At 33.3% G+C, this 24,806-nt stretch overlaps 1 protein-coding gene across 5 annotated transcripts in view; it reads right to left on the bottom strand.

Moving 5' to 3' along the window:
* Positions 1-583: 583 nt before the first annotated feature.
* Positions 584-24,806, bottom strand: part of LOC132733459 (testin-like) — a 31,082-nt gene continuing 6,859 nt past the window's right edge. For 4 of the 5 annotated variants that reach the window (XM_060720103.1, XM_060720104.1, XM_060720107.1 and 1 more), the window contains 6 exons: positions 10,828-10,922; positions 10,289-10,514; positions 7,692-7,919; positions 6,100-6,315; positions 5,043-5,201; positions 584-2,123 (listed from right to left, as the gene is read on the bottom strand). In XM_060720103.1, the coding sequence (XP_060576086.1) occupies positions 1,887-2,123; positions 5,043-5,201; positions 6,100-6,315; positions 7,692-7,919; positions 10,289-10,514; positions 10,828-10,922 (1,161 nt within the window). In that variant the 3' untranslated portion in view covers positions 584-1,886. Of the gene's footprint in view, positions 2,124-4,249; positions 4,321-5,042; positions 5,202-6,099; positions 6,316-7,691; positions 7,920-10,288; positions 10,515-10,827; positions 10,923-24,806 lie in introns of all 5 variants that reach the window. The other variant, XM_060720108.1, reaches the window with a different exon arrangement.

Here is a 24,806-nt window from a genome sequence, read left to right as displayed (position 1 = left end):
ACATACCAATCATTGCTTCGAGAATGTTTCAATAAGCTTAGAGCTTCCAACACAATCGAACTGCAATGAATTAGTATAAACTAATTGCAAAATATAAAAAAACAGCTATCCTTAATGCGCTTTTAGAGCGAGTTCAAACTGCACGCAGGTGGTGGTGGTGGTGGTAGTTTAATCTCCGAATCACAGCAGTAAGCCACATGGAATGTATCAGAGCACAGTTCAGCCACCGTATCGTTCCTAGGCAGGCTGTCAAACGCAATTTACCAGTACTAGTTGCCTGTAACTGTAACTTCTGTACATGCAAGAGCAGAGTTAGTGTGAATGACTGAGAAAGGATTTTATGATCAATCACAACCAAACCCGGATCTTCCGATTCACAATTAACGCTCAACCCATTCAGCTAACAGGACGGTAACACGCAGGTGGTGGCACTCCGGGACATGGCAGAAAGCCACATTGAGTTTACCAGAGCACAGCCACCGCATCACGCAGGTTCAAGCTTGCCTGTAAAGGCAAAACACTTTCAGTTCTAAACAAATAAAGGTTAAAATATGTTCTTACGCTCGAGGGCTAAACATTACAACTATTTTTATAGTAATCATTTTTATTCATGTCAAACAAAGAGAGTACATATATAATGAAATTAAATAATAAAATGTTGTTATTTATTTTAAGATATACACATAGAATATACATATATATGATTGAGCACTGTCACCAAAGACTAGATCATTATCAACAACATCATCAACAACAACAACAACCCGTTATTATTATCATAGGTTAGACCACTAGTTATAAAAACACTTCCATATTTACATTTTCTTTTCAGCTTTGATCTAAAATTAAATTTATATATACAAAGAACGTTTTCAGTCTTAAAATCAAGCATTAAAGGGACACCACTGAGGTTTTCTTGACATGACGGGACTGGATATAAGTTTTCGAGCTTTTTTTTCCATTTGATGTAGGTCTAGACCAATAACTTACGAGCAAAGTTTTGAACAGACCATTCGCTTTTTCCATAATATTTATTGTTATTGTGAAAAATGACCCAAAATTGAAAAGCGGGTTCAGAATAGCACAACATTACGATTTTCAATTTATTTCTGAGTAAATTTCTTATTATCTTTTGAATATATTTCCGTTTTTTAATGTTCCAGTTGATCAATGTAAGAAATTCAAATTTTATGTTTAAAGGCTTTTGGACCTCAGTGGAGTTCCTTTAAAAATACCGTATATGTCCCAATGTCATACTTGTTTTTTCGTCTTTTACATTGATTTGAATCTTACCAATAAATATACAAAATTTTGTTGTGCGACATTCTTTTTAAGAACAGTTCGGCTTTAGATTTAAGTTTTGCAACGGTTTCAATCATCTAAAGGGAGTTTGCTGACATATATTTCAGTGCGAAGGAATTTTAAAAGTAGATGATTGAAAATAGTTATGAGCATAAACAAGAAAGCATTTTAAACTTTACATCCAATTTTAATCTATCTATGTATTCAAAGACCGTTTTAACTCGCAAGTTTAAGTTAAAGAAAGGGATAAATTAGCTTTCAAGCAAAAATATTAACGTTGCATACTAGTGTCTTGTGGTGGTTCGGCCACTTCAGAGGATGAGTCTTAAATAAGTTCTGCAGTGGAAAATTGGTCAATAATGTGTTTGTTATGTTAATTATGTTAATGAAAAGGGACGACTTTGCCCGTTAAGCCTATCAAACCAGTAATTTCTACTCTTTAAAACTGGACCAATGTCTATGAATGTAGAAAATATTTATTTCTTCACCAATCCTTTTTAGTATGAATTGATGGCAAAATACAGCAGACTAGCTCCATGTATTTAAGCAGCGAAAAAATCAGTTCATAAATGACCAAATATAAGTTAATGGTGATGGATGTGAACAGGACGCTGGAAAGCGTTCTTCGGAGAGTTTACGAAAGTATGGCGACAGTCTAAACTACAGAATAATTTTCCATCTTTCAGTAGAAACTGCTGGTTAATGAGATTTGTTCCGCAGCAATAGCAACAAAAACAATGAGGACATGCGTGCCAGTGAAACTCCCCGTGTGACAAGCCTGGCGAGTCCGCCGTGATAGTTCTACTGCACGTGCTACACACCTGAAAAATAAAATGTTTCGATCTATCCAATGATAAAATATTAAAAACAAAACATTGGAACATAGTTCGTTTACAAAAAAAAAATATTTTAATCGAACACTCCGCTGAACTTGTCACTTGTTCTTTTGAACTGCCCTTTTTTGCTATCCTATTTGATGCTAAAACTAAATAGTCAACTGTTGCAGGAAGCAGTTTTCATCATAAAAATAATAAGGTATTATTTTTTACATATAAACAAACACCAATATACTCACATATCTAGGTTTGTTTACACAACTTATTTATAAGATATCTTTAGTTTTAAATATTATGTTGATCATTTGTACAAGCAGTGATAATGATTTTGCTTTGCTACCTTCAGAGTCTGGCAAATTTGCACGCAAATTCGTCTGATCAAATCCTTTACTGTACTGTTAGTTTCTCAACAAGTACATGTATTTTGAGCTCCCTTAAACTGACAATGGACAGTTCCAAAATAAAAAAAAAGGGCAAGTTCAGTTTCGGAAATCAGCAAGGTAAGGGAGAACAAGACTTGTCTGTGCCTTTATATTAGCATATTATAATATTGACACAAGAAACATTGTCCTGTTTATACTAAATTTCAGAACAATAGAGGGTTTTGATGGACACACTGTAACTGAAATATTGTCCAATATACTTACAGGCATACATACATACTTTCTCTGATTTTATTATTAATTTTATTATTATATAAAATAAAAATATATATGATAATGCAGATGAATAAAATAGCCAATGAAAACGGTAACATTATTTATAAATTTTATTTATTTATTTATTTAATTTAATTTATTTTTTTGCTTGTCATATAACATTCAAGCAAAAGAAAAACCTGTTCTACTAAGACTTGAATGGTTTCGAATAAATTTAAAACAAAACAAAAAGCAATGAAACTTATGAAGGAAGAGATACATTCAAAATTAACATTCCAGATCAGAACAAGATATTCTCTAGAGAAACTTGAACTTGGGTCATGCATTATACTTGAACATAAAGTACAAACAAGTTAAAACAGAGAAAACTAACACGAGAGGTCAGGCTCAGCATTTAAATTTTTCCCATCCACCCCAACTTTTAATGTATATAATGTTTTGGTACATGAAATCTATTTAACATAAAAATTCGATATCTCAGACAGATGTATTCATACAATCGTATAAAAATGATTAAATAAAAACAAAACAAAAACAACCATTTTGTTATTCGTTGAATTTCCTCGTATAGTTTTGAAAACCGTTTTTCTTTTAACATCACATTTGTATATCCAACAAATATTGATAAACGTTATATATACAATTGTAGATATACAAAAGTATACATTTATTTCAGACCTTATAAAATATAACCAATGAACTGCAAGGATTTGTATCACGTGATGTCCCAATAGAAATCATCATTGGATCCTATTTTATCAATTTACTTCGTTTTCATTTCCCAAGTTCAAAAATCTGTATCAAAGCTATACTGCACTCCATCTAGCTTCGTTTTCATTTTCAAAGCTCAAAAACCTATATCAAATCAATATTCTTCTCTATCTGGTTTCTTTTCCATTTTTGGCATTTTTTTATAATCCATATTTAATATATATTTTACTCTTAGTAACAAAGTTCTGTTAAACATAAAAAATGGTGTGTTAAAAGTCAATATGCATAATTGAATAGCATACTCTTTCTATTGGACTCGTACACAGCTGCAAAATTCATTTTTGGACTCTGCTAGGGCCTTGTCAAATATAAGTTTGACGGCAGTGTATTTGTCCAATAGAACTAAACAAGGTAATCTTATATTCTGATATGATAAGTAACGAAGAGGATTACAACATTTTTGCGTCCCTACAGACCTACTCGACTGCTATTTTCACCAGGAATGCGTTCCAATGACCCAAAACCTGCTTAAAATTTTAAAATTGCTATTTTTTAAACTTTTACATAAATAAAATTATGTCTTATTAGAAGGGCACATTTTCGATTCGAAAACCCCAGTTTACATCTGTAAGATGATTGTCCTTTCTTTGTAAAAAAAAAGTTTGATTTCTGAGCATTCATGTCAGAAAGGAAAGGCGTATGAGACTATATGTTTTATAAATGAACAAACATGACACATACCACGTTACGTAATGTATGACCCAAGTTATGACATCATTGTTTTACACAGGGATGCCGTTACGTTGAAGAATCTGGAATATCAATATTAAAGTGCTTGCGTTTTACTAGCCTTTCTCTTACAAATGTACCTCGGGATGCATTTTACAAATAATATGTTACATAAATATGCATCATTTTTGCGAAATATTTAAGAACACACAATAAAAAACTACTCAAGTTTTTGTTTGTTTGGGTAAAACCTATATCTCATTTTGAAAAATCCACATAGTGCCACTTACTGGCTGGTTAGTAAAATTCAGATTTACATTAGCATTACGAATATTTTCTGTTATAATTTATTATCATTTTTATTCAGTTTCTATCTCCGCATATTGTTAGTAAAGACATAATTATTTTTTGACTTTTGTTGGAATAAAAAAACTAAATGTTTCGTTAGATTTTGCCATGCCCATTGAAGCAAAATATTTTTTGCCAAGTTAACATCTACGATTGTCAGTCAGCAACATTCATATGAGCCGCGTCACGACAAAACCAACATAATGGGTTTGCGACCAGCATGGATCCAGACCAGCCTGCGCATCCGCGCAGTCTGATCAGGATCCATGTTGTTCGCTTACAAACCCTATAACAAGTAGAGAAACTGAAAACGAACAGCATGGATCCTAATCAGATTGCGCGGATGCGCAGGCTTGTCTGGATCCATGCTGGTCGCAAACCTATTATGTTGGCTTTGTCATGACGCGGCTCAATTATGTATACAGTTAAGGGCTATGAAAATTGATTGAACACCCACCTTACTATATAGCCGATCAAAACATTGAACACAATACGGGTTGTTTTGTTGGGCGATGTATCTGAGGCCCGCCAAGGGGGTATCACAGTACCAACAACAAAAATGTTGCACGTGCCACGCCTGGTTCTCAGCTTGAGTATATTCTCGTGCGAAAATTATCTACAAATATAAGTATTGTATAAATTATTCAGTAAGTTCTTACTTTGATGATACATTTGTATTCTGATTATTTCCCTTTGAATGGTCGCTTAGCAATGGAGTGAGTATATAAGCTACAACTGTGGTTATGTGAGCTATAGATTGTAAATGTTCATCGTAAAGTTGTTCCCGTTGCCACCGCTATATGGTTTGAACTAATTGTACTCGTCATATACAAGAACAAATTTAAAATCACGTAAAAATTCAATATTAAAAAGGAAGATTAAAATAGAAGCAAACTATTGCAACCTTAAGTCTATTCCACTAAAATTCGCGCAATACTATAGTTTCTCTCTTCTTTAGTTGTTGGTATGTCCGTAACCAAGCAGCATGACGCTAAACCATGTTAACTTCCGGTATAACTTTTATAGAACATTGCTCGCTGGCAGCAGGTAAGACCGTGACAAAATTCAATATAGAGATATGGGCTTCTTTACCCAAAACATCGTGGCATAGCTAAGCTCTTTATGTATCCACTGCTTATGCGTCTTATTGAGAAAGTATTTCTGGACCTGCTGCGTCTTTAGCCGAACAAAAAGAACAAAAGGAGCTTCCTTTCAAATATAAGATCAAACCTATCTCTTGATTCGGAGAAAATAAAGACAGAACTCGTGGCCGAGTGGTTAACGCATCGGACTAGTAATGTAAGGAATGCTGACCGCGTGGGTTCAAACCCCGTCAAGGGCAAGCCGTTGTTTCCTTGAGTTAGAAACTTTACACTTATTGCTACGTACGGGTTAGTTCCAGGAATGGATTCGAGAGTGTTTTAAATAGCTTATAGCTTCCAAAACAATCGAACTAAAATAAATTCGAATAAACTAACTTAACTAACAAATGATAGTAAAAAAAAAGGTTTCACCTCATCACATGCGGAACATCTCGGATACACAAGTTCTGCATAGTGGCGGCCACAATAGATATCACCAGTTCTGAAGAAGTAGATGTTGTCAACAAGCAATTCCTTGCACGTGGCACACGTGAAACATCCGGTATGGAAACAAGCGGAAGGTCCCATTCTATTCGTTATCATTGCGAAACCTTTCGAGTCTATCGTTAATTCGCATCTATGACATCTCTGAAAAGGAAGAACAGAGCAAATGCCATGGGCATGTAGTTGCAATTCTCCTAAACAATTCTCTAAACAATTCTCTAAACAATTCTCTAAACAATTATCTAAAACAAAGGAAAAATCACTATTCCATATCTTCAATATATTTAAGTCAAGCACATACATAAAATATTATTTTTAATGGAACACAAATGTCAGATCTCAGACCTTGCTTCTGACAGTTCAAGGGTAATAATTCATTTTCATGTATTTACTAAAGATAATCTAATATAATATATGTCGCGTGTCAACTTGCTTGTCAAAATAAATGCATATTATACTTAACAGAGCAAGACATTTGCAGAGTTGTAGCTCTAAACGACACACGCGTATTTCTGTATATTGACTTCAGGGGCTATAACTCTAAAAGGAAGGACACTCCCATCGTACATACATCAGGCTATTCTTTCGATTTTCTTCTAACTTTTTTTCATCCTACTAATATTTCACCTCAAAAATGGCAGGTAAACTAACAGACGGACACAGTCGGACGGTCAAACCTTATGTAATTTCTTTCTGAATGGGTTTTTTAATGAATGCAGTTACAGTGATTACAAAACATGTTGAAGTAAAAGACGTAACGACCTTAAGTTGAAACAAACTTTTGTAGAATTAAGGTCTTAAGCTTTGGAATTCAAAATAGATTACCACAAGATCTTCACTAGACACCATTTGGCAAACATTTCAAATTTCTATAGAAAATATTATGACATGGCGTGGTAATAGTGAAGTGATGTTCAACTATAAGCCAAAACTCAACAAGACTAAAAATTATCTTAATTAAGCATCTTGAACGTCTTGTTTCGACGAATTGAGGGAAAATATTTTAACAATCTTAATTAGCCACTTGGCTTGTAAACGACTAATGATGTCTTTCCAGAACAATACTGTAATAATCATGTAAAAGACATTTTCTAAAAGGGCGAAGCGTTTACTTGCCGCTCATAGCGCAATCGCATTCGGAACACATCGTCGATTATTCATAATAATACGAAGTTTGACGGAAAGGGTCGAGAAGCTGCGATTGAGCGCGATCGCAGCACCACAGCACCAATGGCGAAAAAATAGTATTACAGATTTTAATGAAAGTGAAAGCATTCTTGTGTATTACTCTAGTTTTTTTATTAAAATATTGTATGGCTTGGAAGTAACCTTTGTGGGGGATAAAACACTGAAAATAGAACAACGTATAGGATGTTTGTCATAACAATGCTTCACCGGAAGTTCAGCAATGACGTTGCTAAGCGCACTAATAAGCGGTACTGCTTTATGTGTCATTGTCAGCCGCTTCAAAACAAAGTCAAACAATTTGAAAAATTTGATTTAAATGAACCAATGCTTACAGTTAATCCATTCTGGGGTACTGGTCCAACATTTCCTATTCCAACAGCTTTGTTTTTCCGTTTCTCGGCAAATTTCTGGAATTTTTGCAACTCTTTTTCAGTCAGGCTGTCACAGAATTTCGCATGGAGATCATGAAGCGGAAGTTGGCGTTGTAATTGTCGTCTGCGCAATTGCGCGGCAAAAAGTTGTTTGTCTTTTGGTAACATGGATATATATGTTTGCGATCTCTGAAATATATATGGTACATATATGTATTAGTTAAATTAAAACTTTACTCTATTAATCAAAGTAATAAAGAATCAAATCAAGGACATAAAGGCCCTCAGTCCAGACAAGATATTATAAGCAATAACAAAGTCTAAATATAGATCTTAACAAACTGCAACCCACAAACCATACTTGTTAAACATATATTTATTAAAGTTAAGAACTACCTATTTTGCGTGAGCATTAGTTTTGTAAAGAAATTACCACATTTTCCATTTCCAAACGACAGATTTAACCGTATTTCCATATTGAATTAAAAATATTACATTTAGTAGCCTCTTAACATTGCTTCAAAACTGTTAATCGCAAACTATATAGCATTAACTTCTGGTAGGAATACAGAACGGCGATTTTTACAGTAACAACTATTTGTTTCAGTCGATAATAAAAATATTTATTTGAAATGTATAGATTTATCAATTCCCTCTATTTCTCTACAAGGAAAATCTATTTTATGGATAATACCTCTACATAAGCAAATTCTTTGAGCATGTAAATAATTCTTGCAACATAATCTATATAAAATCTGTTGTTTATATAGGGAAGTATACGCAATAATATTTATACAAGCTCATTTGTAAAATCAAAGTTAATTTCAACAATTCTCAAGTTAGCTTTCCTTATTATTTTTTGTATTCATATTATTCTAGGCTAAAATACAACAGTATTTTAGACTAATATTACGTCATATGAAACATTTCCTGAAAGAACCAATGCACGAGGAGGCGGAGGTGCATGTAACCTTTATCCTCTTTGAGCTGTCATTTCCTTCGCACAAGTTCAAGACCTCTTGTAACATTAAGCTTTCAAAACATTTATTGTGATCAAATTTCAACAAGGATGAGGGAAAAAGTTCATTTACTTTCAACTTTTGACCTGGTGTATCTACTAGATACGTGCTCTCACTTGACACGTGCTCTCACTTCACCAACAACTGTTTTGTCTTACTTCCTCAAAAACATTTTCCGTCATAAACTTTTTTCAGACAAAATTTTTATTATATCCATATGATCGGTTAACTATATAAATAAGCAATAACGATACACCTACGCACTAGCTGAATGAAGCTGGGAATCGTCGCTTTTAAAAAGGCTTTTGCGCAATTTTGCGCCCGTCTTTATATCAAGAGCTCAATAGAGGCTTTGGCGGGTTGTCTTGTACTCGTACTCCCTGCTTAACAGTTGTTATTTCCACGGGCATTCTTTCAAAGAAAAATGCAACTTACTTGATTAACTAATTTTCTAAATTAAGTACTCTGAGATTAAAGGCTAGACTTGAACGTCCTTATTACCGCAATATGTGCCACACCACGACCTTCAGAGGACCGGCCTGGCAAGAGTCTGTCCGGCCCCGACTGAATTTCTTTATGATTTATACAACATTATGTAAAAAGTTGTTGTGTCCGACACATCAGCCTTTATCCGAAGATGACTTGACAATATTCTTGTCTTTTTGACAAATTAATTTAACGAAAGAACTGTATTGGTGTTTACGTTTATTAGAATTAAATCCGTAAAACCCGTGCAAAATCCCATCAATGTTGTAGGAAGGGGCATAAGACGACCAGTATTGCTTATTTATATTTTGAACAAATTTTATAAAGTCTGCTTGATACTAACAGAGCGTTTCAGTACTGTATTGCTCATTTAAACGCACTAAATTCTGCTTGGAAACACTACCACATCAGACCAAATATAATTATTTACTTTATCCATGAAGAAAAACAGTTCTGAAGGAAACAAACTACTGTGAACCTTTCATTTTTCTACATCATTTTACCACATTATTTACAAGCTGTCTTAACACTTGTGGAAAATACACTTGCATTAACTCTACAAGGGGGGTATGGAAAATTGCCAACATTTTGCAGACAATTGAAGCTTGCCCGCCTTGGCATATAAACCAACTTCTTGTTTTATTCTCATAGTTGTAACTCCATTAGCAATTAATTCAAAACAAACTTCTAAGAGAAAATGCAGCAATTATACAAATAAAAGTTAGGCTTGTATTTGAAAAACATGTTTTAGCATGTAAAACGCATTAAAATGCGCTCGACAACATTCTACAAACTGGAAATTATGTGAATTCCGCAAAATTCCACCATGTCTAACCGTCGAATTTAATATTCACTTGTATACTATAACAATGCGAAATAAAGGACGATGAAATTAGAATTAACGATAGCTTTAAAAGTTTGATATATTCGTGATAAACAGTGGCGATTATGGTACTAAGCAGTGAGTTTTTCTGTCCCTTACATTTTTTGTGCTACAAAATTACTCACGGGAGAAAACAGTCTGAAAACGATGATTATGTTTCAATAAATTACCAAATTTTCAGCCACAATTCTGTGTATAACAAGATCATTCTCTGGCGTTACTATCTCGGACTGCACGGCCGGATCTTCTATATTTAGACGATGTAACCTTGACGACAGCTCACGTGCGATACTATGGTTACCGTCAAAGACTAAATTCATTGGATGCTTGTCTTTGTCGTCATCGTCTGTAAGGTCATGGTCCTCTGGTCCACAACGACAGTGCTTGCAGATCTTTCTGATAAAAAAGTGAAGTTCAACGGTTGATTTGAAGAAACAAAAGTCTCATGACAATGTGCAACAATATTTAACAAAAGCACATCAAAGTGGTAATAAATGAGTCACTCACTTTACATGCGAATACCTTTGTCATCAACTTTCAATATAGACAAGGATTGGACAATTATTAAAATTTATCAATTATCTCCCCACAAATGCATATTTAAGATAATTATTTTTACGAGCTCAATATTTCTTATATTTAAACAAATGCCCTGCATTAAGTAAAGTAGTTATCTCTTTTTTTTTAAATTAGCATTTGTTAAACATACCTCCAATAATGAAGATCTAGCCCAGGACAACGATCTCCACATTTCAGACACCTTGGTTTGTCGACATTTGTTGTTACCTTCATTTCACCACAACTCTGAAAATATATAGAGTAAATGTGAAGAAAATATAATGTTTATAACACAAAAATAATCATTTTTTACGAAATAAGAAAATATGACGTAATAAGAGACGTCATGTTAATTAAATAAAATGACGCCATAATCAATGCATACAAACATACAAGCGTATTTTGAACATGTTAAACAAATGCTCAAATTCATTTCTTTTAAAAAGCAATGCTACATGTTACTAGTATTTATATTACATGATTTGTATACAATTTAGTTACATGTGACCTACTGATAATCAATTATAAGGCATTGGTGTGCAAGCGACGAGCATGACTATAGTCTATAGTACATATCAACTGGCACAGATATTAATTCAGGCCAGATTGCACATTGTTTGCTACATAATTGAAGTATTTTGATACCGAAATCCCTAATATTAATAATTGACTGTTCCAAATTCTAAGCTGGTCATTTCCTCAATATAAATTTAGCATCGGTAGTGTTAAAGAGACTGTTTAGCGCTGAGAATGAAACAGAACGACCCTAGCAGAAAAAAATCAACAACAACAAAAAACAACAACAACAAAACAACAATATAACAGCTGTTGGGAAAAACAAACAAACAAAAGAAGAAGAACAACAACAACAAAAAAAAACACCCTGAATCGTCAAATTTATTTATTATCAAAGATTTTCTTTAAAAAAAAACGCAAGGAAGTATAAAAGCATAATGGACTTTTTAATGAAAGAAAACAACAAAAAGAGCTGCAAAATATTTCATTGACGGTTTATCGATCAAATCATGGTTTAAATCAGATTATTTTACATGTTATCATCTGATAATGTTGCACAGATATGTTTGTTGACTTTTCACGCTCTGCAGATATGCTGGAATCCCAAAACAGATAAAAGACGCTCATCATTATAGTGTAAAACCCTTGAAAAAAAAATCGCAAAAAAGCGGGAAAAATGCAACTCTAGTATGTGCAGTATTTCTGAAGGAGGTTTCTTGTAAAAAGGGTGAACAGACGTTTAATCTATTACATCGTAGCCTTAATCTGATCGTGAATTTTATTATCTTTTGATAATCATGGTGCAAACTGTTTTGTTAATTTTTCATGCTTTGGGTACATTCCATGTCTTGGGGAAAGATTAACAGTTCTTCATTGCGGCAAAGAAAAAAGATGTATGATTTTTTATATTTAACATATGAGAGCGTATGTCATTTAGAAACTGCCTGATTACAAGTGTAGCCATAAAGTGATTTTGTAGCTGAATACTTCTAATGCATCTCAAAAACAAAATACGTGTATCAATTTTAGTTCTGGATTTTGATGCTAACTTAGTACAAATTATAATCATCATTTACCCCGTTGTTTTTCCTGGTCGCACCATCACAGAAGCTATATAGTATAGGAAACATGGTCATTGCCAAAATCAAGACTCGAGCCCGATATCAATGTGTTTAGAGACGTAACCGTAAACCATTATTCCTCCACATAAAGAGTGTAAACTCTTTAGAACTGCCCTCAGTAGATTTAACACTGAATTTAAATCTCTCTAGGACAATATCTTTCAGCAACAACCAAAATCATTGCCCCCAAAAAAGATGTGCTTGGCAGAGGTTGTGCTGTGTATACATTGCCTGTCGAAATCTTCCTGTCTGTTAAGAAAAGGTGTCATTTTAGGGTCCAGTTTCTTGATTTAACTTTTGCTGATACATTGTTCAGCAGACGGCGGTGTTTTAGTTAAGATGGTGACAGAGACGGCGATACAGGTAGAACCTACGGGCGACACAGGTAGACACAGGTAGAACCTACAGGCGACACAGGTAGAACCTACAGGCGACACAGGTAGAACCTACAGGCGACACAGATAGAACCTATAGGCGACACAGGTAGAAACCTACAGGCGACACAGGCAGAACCTACAGGCGACACAGGTAGAACCTACAGGCGACATAGGTAGAACCTACAGGCGACACAGGTAGAACCTACAGGCGCCACAGATAGAACCTACAGATGACACAGATAGAACCTACAGGCGACACAGGTAGAACTTACAGGCGACACAGGTAGAACCTACAGGTGACACACATAGAACCACAGGCGACACAGGCAGAACCTACAGGCGACACAGGTAGAACCTACAGGCGACACAGATAGAACCTACAGGCGACACAGGTAGAACCTACAGGCGACACAGACAGAACCTACTGGCGACACAGGTAGAACCTACAGGCGACACAGGTAAAACCTACAGGCGACACAGGAAGAACCTATAGGCGACACAGACAGAACCTATAGGCGACACAGACAGAACCTACAGGCGACACAGATAGAACCTACAGGCGACACAGGTAGAACCTACAGGCGACACAGATAGAACCTACAGGCGACACAGGTAGAACCTACAGGCGACACAGACAGAACCTACAGGCGACACAGGTAGAACCTACAGGCGACACAGGTAGAACCTACAGGTGACACACATAGAACCACAGGCGACACAGGCAGAACCTACAGGCGACACAGGTAGAACCTACAGGCGACACAGATAGAACCTACAGGCGACACAGGTAGAACCTACAGGCAACACAGACAGAACCTACTGGCGACACAGGTAGAACCTACAGGCGACACAGGTAAAACCTACAGGCGACACAGGTAGAACCTATAGGCGACACAGACAGAACCTATAGGCGACACAGACAGAACCTACAGGCGACACAGATAGAACCTACAGGCGACACAGGTAGAACCTACAGGCGACACAGATAGAACCTACAGGCGACACAGGTAGAACCTACAGGCGACACAGACAGAACCTACAGGCGACACAGGTAGAACCTACAGGCGACACAGACAGAACCTACAGGCGACACAGGTAAAACCTACAGGCGACACAGATAGAACCTACAGGCGACACAGGTAGAACCTACAGGCGACACAGGTAGAACCTACAGGCGACACAGGTAGAACCTACAGGCGACACAGGTAAAACCTACAGGTGACACAGGTAGAACCTACAGGCGACACAGGTAGAACCTACAGGCGACACAGGTAAAACCTACAGGCGACACAGGTAAAACCTACAGGCGACACAGGTAGAACCTACAGGCGACACAGGTAAAACCTACAGGAGACACAGGTAAAACCTACAGGCGACACAGGTAGAACCTACAGGCGACACAGGTAAAACCTACAGGCGACACAGGTAAAACCTACAGGCGACACAGGTAGAACCTACAGGCGACACAGATAGAACCTACAGAGTTATTGTTACTGTATTAAGTTTTATAATTTTATTTTTGATGATATCTGTTTCTATAAACACGTACAACATAAATTGCTACGATGAAGGAAATAAGAAAATGAATTTGAACCATCAATTTTTCTATATAACTTTAAAAACTATATATTAACAACGACATCGTTGTAGAAGCTAAGTTTTGCAATGCTTTCCTCCGTTGAACATCCTGATAAAAATTGAGAGAATGAGAATATTATTTCAGTAAAATATTGTATATTAATGTACGTACAAATCACAATATAAATTGATATTGTAAAATATTATGACACCGTTTTGTAAAATATTGTTTTTTCTCATACGTTGAAATAGCATACACATTTTTGTAATGTCGAAGACTTGAGAACAATGACTCACGTTGAACAAACTCTAACATAAATGATTTTATAAACATTACTTTCTGAAGAAAGAAAGAAAGCTTATTTTAACACGTCTGTCTGTTACATGTCACTTTTTTCTTTCTAAATTAGCAATAAAGAATGTATTAAAGACATTGTCAGGTAAACACTAGAGAGAAACACCGCCACTTAGTCTCCAGGAGAGACCAGTGTTCTTGGGCAGTGTTCCAAAGGTAATAACCGCTATGTCAATAAGCTAATCATACCTCTAAATTATGTTTGTAACAATCAATTTAGCAAGTAGTCTTATCATCGTGTCAAATGATGGATTATTAGTGATTCTTAATGTACCACCTTTTCCCCACAAGGTCTGTTTGACCTTGATCTTTGTTTGTTATTCTTGGACTTCAGTCATCAAAATGGTCCTAAAACCGTGTTTTTTGCATCCTATAGCATTGTCCTTTGTATTTTGGTATTTAAGCCATCAAAACAGTTCCTAAAATATTGCCCTTTGTATTTTGGTATTTAAGCCATCAAAATGGTTCCTAACACATTGTCCTTTGTATTTTGGTATTTTAGACGTTAAAACGGTTGTATTTTGGAATTTAAGCCATCAAAACGGTTCTTATTACAAGATTTTCAAGATTTTATTCCAAATACATGTGGGTATTATACCCATGAGCAGACAGCATATATACAAACATACATACATACAGAAACAAAATATCAAGGTCATTAAACATATATAACATATATTTAACATATACTGTATATAATTGAGTCATAAGTTTGCTTTAATATGAACAGAATAATCATATTGCAGCAAGGTTCAAATGAAGCACATGTTTTGGATAATGATATCATAATGATATCAATTAAGTAACATTACATTTACCTTCCTAGGTACTATAATTTACGAATATTCAACATTTGTTCTTAATTCAAACATTTTAAAGATAAACATTGATAATTTTCTTATCACATTTGCATTTTGAGATGTTAACAATTCAATAAATTTTGGTATATTTGGTTTTTTCCAATAATATTTATCTATGAGCTGTTTTCTCAAAACATTGTATTGTGGACATTCTAATAATACATGAAATTCATCTTCTAGTTTTAAGCAAATATTACATTTTCTTTCATTATAAGGAATTGCTTCAGGTTTATGCCATCTACCAGTTTCTACTTTAAATCTATGCGAAGAAGTCCTGAAACGTGATAAAGATTTACAGTGTCCTTTGTATTTTTGGATTTAAGCCATCAAAACACTTCCTATAACATTGTCCTTTGTATTTTGGAATTTAAGCCATTAAAACGGTTCTAATAACATTGTCCTTTGTATTTTAGGATTAAAGCCATCAAAACGCTTCCTATAACATTGTCCTTTGTATATTGGGATTTAAGCCGTTAAAACGGTTCCTATAACATTGTCCTATGTATTTTTGGATTTAAGCCATATAAACGTTTCCTATAACATTGTCCTTTGTATATTGGGATTTAAGCCGTTAAAACGGTTGTATTTTGGGATTTAAGCCATCAAAATGGTTCCTATAACATTGTCCTTTGTATTTAGGTAAACACCAAGCCTTAATATTAGCTAATAAATTTCAACGGGGTCATAATTCGAATATGCCCCCTGTCCCTTTTTGTCTCCCGATCTATAAAGGTTATTTTGAAGTAGTTTTTAATCTCATAAAGGCTTCGACCTTGACCCTTGATCAATTTACATTTATCAGCAGAAGCCTATGATTAAGCCACCGTTGTAGAAACACAATATTTTGGAAGCTGTATCCAAGTTGTTGTTATGAATGATCAGATATTAGTCATGTTTGATTTCTCATTCTCACCTAGCCTGGTTTGTAACATATCCAGCTTGTTACATTCACTTAATTGTTATACTTACTGACAGACTGAGTAGTTACTGATGAGCATTAGGCTGGGCATTAACGTCAACAAGATCGTATCAAATGATAGACTTATTATCAGAGATATCATCGTTGCGGTCTGGACATGATGCTGACTAGATTGACCTCTGGTCAGTTTGATAAGTAACTCTTGATATGTTAGGTTACGGTGATACGAATTCAGCAGATATAGCTCACTGTAGTCATCATTTCTTTCTTTCTTTCTATATTTCTTTCTTTCTTTTCTTTTCTTTCTTTCTTTCTTTGACCATTCGTTCGTCACTTTGTTCATTCATTTATTCATTCATTCATTCATTCATTCATTATTCGTTCGTCGGTACATTTGTCCGTACAAACATAAAGATACTGTGGGGGCTAAGGGAACAATAGGTAACAGTAAATTTTCTTTGATGCAATTCATTCAGTAAGAAACTTTGAGCACGTCCGTCCGTCCATTCATTCAATTATTTATCCATTTGTTTATTAATTTTATTTCTATTTTCATCATAAATACTTTTAACTGTTAAATATTCAATTTAGATGGTTATTGCAAAATTTACTTAACACTAGAAATGTTTAGACTGCAATTCTAATATTAGAAATTTTAGAATCTATAATGTACGTAATATTGCGAAATGTTAAAACTCTTTTATTATACCTTTGTGGAAAATAAATGATAAAATAAAATTACGATAACACGCAGACGATAATATTGCAAAAAAGTAGTCCTCATACTTACAGCTGATTTGTATCTATACAGAATAAAACATATGTTACAGGAAATACTTGAACGCTGAATATTACTTCTGTTTTGTACGCTTTCCTGTACAGGTTTTGCTCAGTCGGAACAACTTGCAACTTGTCCTTTTCTGAAGACTGACGAAAGGGGCGAAAAGATGCGATTGCATAATAATAATAATAATAATAATAATAATAATAATAATAATAATAATAATAATAATAATAATAATAAGAAGAAGAAGAAGAAGAAGAAGAATTAAAAAAAAAAAAGAATAGCTTTTTTGGACTTTATTGACCTTTAAAAATCGGAGAAAACTTCGAAATACATGTAAGTCTTCCACTAGAAACGACCGAATGTCATTTACGAATGCATTATAAATGTATAAAGTTATACAGTTAAACGAAAAAGAATTTTCAAAGTAAATGTATATTCAAAATCCATTACCACTTAAACTGTACAATAATCGAGTAAACCATTGACAGAACATGTAGGAACAAGTAGGAATGCAGGAAAAATGATTTTTGTTAAAATTTCATTTCTCAGTTATCGCAGAATGTTTAATATTGGTGTCGTATTTCCTCAGTATACTTTGATAGATTCGTTTTTTCTCAAAATTCTATGATTGATTAGATAAAATTAATGAGGAAACTTTAGGATAGCCTTGTGCAGTATAATGTATCAGGGGTTAAAATTAATGAATATTCCCTTCCGAATTATGCTTTTTGGGGTTATTTATAGATAATTCCATTTCACTGCAAGAATAAAACACAAAATATGGCGTACTGGTTCACTTGTATTTCTCAAGGTTAATGTAGTTCTAATATTTGGCTGAATTTACCCAGAAGGCAACTTTCTCTGCCAGGAAAACACGAATCTCAACACTGTTTATCTGTTATCAACAAACAATCCAGAACATTTAGTGTCTTGAACCGTAAACAGCAGACGTTAATACACGATAAAAGACACACAAAAAAACTACCTACCGAAATCTTTACAAACTTCTGTAGATGAAGGGTTATTCTAAACAAAAGAAGTTCTAAGAAAAAAAGTTAAAAGTACAATAGCCTGACAAAAGGGCAAAATATCTCATCTTTACCTCATAGATAATGGACTTGTCACGTTTGCTTAGAATCGGAGCATTCCATTGTGCATAAAAGGGATGTCAATATTGAAATATTATAAAATCAAGCATTGTACGGATGATATCAGAACATTCGGAACACCTTGTAGATTGACAATTATTATTAGAGTTTGACAGAAAGAGCCGAAAAATTGCGATTGTGCATTGGCATAAAATGGCACATTGCTTGATCCGATGTCAAAATAATATTAAATATGTCAATTGTAAATTTAGTCATAACATATTTAAGAAAGCAAACTATCCTTTTTTATTATACTTTACAATCTTAAGTAAGTAAAATATAAAATTTTATGAAGTAAATCTAAATTCAATCTAGGTCGCCATTTGTATATGACGATCTATCAAACTCCACAAAAAGAGCAAATTGCAAAAATGAATCATTTTTAAATTTGATTTGTTTCATGAAAAACAATCCATATCAAAACCATTTTGTACTCTGATTAGCCTCTTTTTCATGTTACAAATTCAAATCAAGTCCATTGTATTTGAAAAAACAAAGTTCTGTCAGAATATTAAAATTGGTACAGTGAAGTAAAAATGGTGTACACGGTTGAACACAAAACTGATTCTAATGGACTCGTACACAGGTACAAACCTATATTGGACTCGTGTAGCACATAGTCCTTTATAAAATTTACAGTGGTGTTGTTATCAAATAGAATTCAGTATTGTACCCAACAATGTAAAATATCCTCATATTATCACTCAACATAATATATAGACAATATAGGAATGTAAACAATTTTATATATAGGAATTTATACAATTTTATGTTCCCATAAAACACGTTTAAAGTTTAGCATGCATCCACTTCAGTGACATTCATTGATATACATGTCATAGCTCTCATGTTTTGTAATTCATAATAACACTTCATTAAGCAATCAGGAAGATTGTTAAAGTGTAATTTAGTTACTTCTATTTTGATTCTACAGTTAATTGACTTATAATTTTTCGACATCATTTGGCTAAGAAGAAGATAACTATGTATGGACGTATCATTTGGTAACAAACAAAACAAACAAACAGACGTTTATTATCCTTTAACTACGTACAAACTTAGAATAGAAATATCTCAGTAATTCTTTCCAGTGTTCAAGTATTTAATTTTTACTTAGAATTGCCTAGATTAAGCCTAAATTTGCGTTTTCTTAAGTTGTAACTTCCTTCTTTATTATGACCTGTTATTACTTTAAACAAGTGGATACTTATTATAGCTCACATTATAGTGTTAACAGAATATACAAATAAATGTAACCTAGATTTACAAATCATCCTGTTACAAAGATTACAAATCAATTTGTAATTTACAATGATTTACAAAGCAGTCTGTATTGTAACCTAGATTGGTAAACAATCTGTAACATAGATTTACAAATCAACCTTTAAAAAACCGTTTTAACCTACTTTACAAACAGTTTTTTTTTAAAACTAGATTTATGAAACAGTCAACAATGATCTAGATTACAAACAATCTGTTATCAACCTGATACCTTGATTTATAAAACAGTCTGAAATCGTTATTACAAACAATCTGTAACCTAGATTTAGGAATCAACACGTGTCCTAGATTTATTAAACAGGTCTATAACCTAAATTACAAACAATCTGCAACCTAGATTTAGGAATCAACACGTGTCCTAGATTTATTAAACAGGTCTATCACCTAAATTACAAACAATCTGCAACCTAGATTTAGGAATCAACATGTGTCCTAAATTTATTAAACAGGTCTATCACCTAAATTACAAACAATCTGCAACCTAGATTTACAAATCAACCTGTTACCTAAATTTATAAATCAGTATAAAACCTATAATACAAACAATCTGAAACATCCATGATAACTAGAATTAAATCATTATGTAACATTGATTAACAAATCAATCTGTAACCTAGATTTACAAATCAATATGTAGCATAGGTTAGCCAACTGTAAATCCACTGTAAACTAGATAACAATCAATCTGCTCCATATATTTATAAATCAATCTGTAACCTGGATTTACAAATCAATATGTAGCATAGGTTAGCCAAAAATCTATAAACTAGATTACAATCAATCTGCTCCATAAATTTATAAATCAATCTGTAATCTAGATTTACAAATCAATATGTAGCATAGGTTAGCCAACAATCTGTAAACTAGATTACAATCAATCTGCTCCATATATTTATAAATCAATCTGTAATCTAAATTACAAATCAATATGTAGCATATGTTAGCCAACAATCTGTAAACTAGATTACAATCAATCTGCTCCATATATTTATAAATCTATCTGTAATCTAGATTACAAATCAATATGTAGCATATGTTAGCCAACAATATATAAACTAGATTACAATCAATCTGCTCCATATATTTATAAATCAATATGTAATCTAGATTACAAATCAATATGTAGCATAGGTTAGCCAACAATCTGTAAACTAGATTACAATCAATCTGCTCCATATATTTATAAATCAATCTGTCATCTAGATTACAAATCAATATGTAGCATATGTTAGCCAACAATCTATAAACTAGATTACAATCAATCTGCTCCATATATTTATAAATCAATATGTAATCTAGATTACAAATCAATATGTAGCATATGTTAGCCAACAATCTATAAACTAGATTACAATCAATCTGCTCCATATATTTATAAATCAATCTGTAATATAGATTACAAATCAATATGTAGCATAGGTTAGCCAACAATCTGTAAACTAGATTACAATCAATCTGCTCCATAAATCAATCTGTAATTTAGATTACAAATCAATATGTAGCATAGGTTAGCAAACAATCTGTAAACTAGATTTATAAATTTATTGGCGTCCGCGCCGAAGCGCGGCGCTCTTATGGAATGAGATCAGATTTTGTGAAAGGGCGACAGCAACTTCTCGAGCCTTTTAGTCGGTCATAATAAAAGCCGAAAATTCCGATCGGTATGAGGGTGCTTGATTATTAAATAAGAATGAAATGTCGCGATATGTTACAATGAATTTTCGCAATGCAAACATTTTCAAATGAAATAACCTTTTCCGTCAATAAATCGCGCTCTTCGGGTTTTTTTTATTTATTATCATTTTGTAGTACACAGTCGGTTATCATGTCATGGTATGTTATTGTTGTACATGTATCCTAGAATGATCAGTTGATGACCTAAATATTCCAAAAACCTATTTATAGATATATCTTTTTATCACTCCTATCGGTAAATGCCGGTCTCTCCCGGTTTATATTGACCAGGATTTACTAGTGACCGGCGAATAGTACCACACGTTTATTGTGCGGTCTCTCCCGGTTTTGGAGTAGATGTTTGATATCGTTACAATTAGAAAAAAACAACGAGATAAAAACAATAAATATGTACACGGATTTATATGTAATATAAATCCGTGATATGTACAATAATTGAGAAAAAGGTACATTTTTTATGGTATTAAAATGACATTATCAACTTTGAAACATTTTATTTAATTATTCAATTTGTTATCCGTGTTTAGTAAAGATGCCGAGGAATTATTCAAAGTTACAAATTAGATTTTATGAATTATTCAATTGATCGATAATTTAAAAAATGATAAAGAAAAATACAATGTACATGTACATGGTTTAAGAATAAACAATATTATATATTGAAAGATAAACCATAATTTACTGACTTTTCCCAGTTAAGCTTTGACTTATAATCGTCGGTCAATATGACAATTGAATTCTTAAAATTTATTTTACAATTTTAATAAAAAAGAGTAGTAAAAACTCAGTATTAAAATAGCACATAAAACACAAAAAAGAATAAAAGCAAACAATATTCATAAAATTTGTATTTTTTTTTAAATTAAAATTAATAGATATTACAATTATTGTATAATAAACAATTATGCTCAACATGGTAATATAACCAGTGTCATATTTTTACTAACTTAAAGTGTGAACAGATACCTTAAGGGGGTCTTCGCTAATAGCGATAACATGTACATAATAAGGGACAAATGTGTGGTACGTGTTGATCATGCGTTACACATATGGATTATAAATGATTGCATACATGTATATCCGTTGCTATTAATAACCACGATCATAAAGAAATAACAAGTAATATTCTAATCTCTAGCATGCCAATCAAAGTTCATAATGAACAATGTCTTTCGTCCGCTCATTCATAAGTGGTATACATTTCTGGTAGTTTATAAGAATATCTTGTCATCATATGTGTACTAGTTCATCTTCACTTGCTGCATTTCTTGCTTGGACGCCCTTTGATGCTTTGCATCAATGCTTTTCTTGTAAATCAATCTGTAACCTAGATTTACAAACCAATCTTTAATTGAAGCAGGATGTTTACAAACATTACGCTGATATGAAGACATGGAAACCAAACCATTGAATACATGTACTTGAATCCATACAGGAAAATATAAAAAAGATGAAAAGTTTTCGTCAATATAAGTCCGGTAGGAAAGTTTTATAAGTAAATTTAGGTTGATCGACCAAAAAACGGGAGGGGAGGATGGAGGGACGATCAGACGGACGACGATAGGTGACTCTGAAACCCCATAATAAGCAATGAGATTTAAGTTCTTATCAATTTTCACGTAACAATAGTCAGGTATTAATTAATTCCTTCGCTGTTCCTAATAAAATATTATCTTTTGTAATAAATTGTATTTTACTTATGATTATATTTATCAACATTAACTGTCAGTTTAATGGACAGATTTCGTGCCGATCGAGTATGAAAGAGTGCAATCTAATTAAGTAATTGATAATTGTAATTATGAACCATGTGTTTTTAACCATCACTCTGTTGAATACTTTGCCAACAATATAGAGCCTTGCTGACCTGCATATCCATGCAGTCTGACCACGTGACCAATTTTTTGATATCCCAAAAAAATCATAATGAACAGTTCCATAAATGGAACACGGATAAGTCCATTTAAGAAAATCAGGTTAAGGTTGAATAAAAATAATGTTTTAACCCTTTGATCAGTATCAGGCTGCACATTAGAAAAATCTGAGAACTTAAGCGCCATCTTGTGGCGTTTCCACGCATAAGGTACTAAGTCAGAGTTACTCAAAGTGTCTTTATTAAAGCTGCATGCCTCAGTGTGAGCCAAAATATATCAAGGAAACCAGACCTGATTTTAGGAAAACTAAAAAGATTCAAGTAACAATTTACATGCTATGTGCGATTAATTTTTGTAATAACCATATTTTACGATGCGCTGCTGACACAGTAAAGGCTATTTTTGAATATCTTCTTGGTTAAGTTCACAATACTAGTATTTAACTTTCAAGTACATAAGTACAAAATTTGCATGGATCTTGGGGCGTGCCGCTTTAAATCAAAACTGGCTCTTAAGAATTGTGTACTTTCGTAAAATATGTATGTATAACATCTGTATAAATGTATGATAGAGTTTGTGTATCAAATATTTTCATCTCAAACATTGATATACCCTTGTGGATAGCCGACTGATAAAAGCCTCTCGGCTGATAATAAAAGTATTCAAAGAACTCGCAGAATATAGATATTCACCGTGATAGTAGTCAAGAACCTGGTCTACCGAGCAATAGATTCAATTTGCTGCTTCAGATTTGAGAAATAGTTTCGCAGCCCGTGAGAAATGATCAAAAGATATGTGATATATAAACGTTGTTTATTTTAATAAAGGTAGTGGTTCTACAGAACAAATGCATTAAAACTAATTTGAAAACAAACAGATGTCATTACTTCGTTCAAACAGGTTAAACATCAAAATGTATGCAGATATACGGGATAAAACGGGATGATGCTAATACTCAGATAACGGTCGAGACGGGAGATAAACAAATTAAAACTTTTAGCATTTGGAACACCTCCCTGTAAGAAACAAAAATTGGCGTTTTAAATTAGTATGGTTCCAAGCCTCAGCCAGTTTGCTTTCTTAGATAACGGCAAGAAAATCATAAGGCAACCCTTTATTCAATTATGAGTTTAACAAGACATTTTATTTCAGACTAATAAATTAATTATGTCATCAGCATAAAATGTTAAATACATGTAAGCCATTTAATTAAGGTCTAAACTCAAATTTGGAAATTAGGAATCGATATAACTTTATTTGCATAATATATATTAGAATTGACTTCTTATGATAATAGTTCATATTATCCAACTTTTTACTTTATCACTTTCTAGTTAATGTCATTTTTTTGAAGATTGAATTGTTCTTTAAATGAAATATCTTACTAAATCTCACTATAACTGTGCTAGTTGGAAAAAAAGTAGCATAATTAAAAGTAAGTTTCAGGGAATCGGCTAATGGGTAACCTTTCGACAACTTTAATAGTATACCAGAAATAAGAAGGTTTTAAAATATTTCTTTGGAATTAATTAATGGGCCTTTAAATAAAATAATTGCGGTTATAAGTCAATTGCAAATATTTGGATGAAAGAAGGTAAAAAACATATATATTAATCAAT

The sequence above is a fragment of the Ruditapes philippinarum genome, unplaced genomic scaffold (assembly GCF_026571515.1).
Source record: "Ruditapes philippinarum isolate M1 unplaced genomic scaffold, ASM2657151v2 ctg842_1_1_1_1, whole genome shotgun sequence".
Taxonomy (NCBI): Eukaryota; Metazoa; Mollusca; class Bivalvia; order Venerida; family Veneridae; genus Ruditapes; species Ruditapes philippinarum.
Note: the sequence above shows the minus strand (reverse complement) of the source record. Positions and strands in the feature narration are given on the sequence as shown.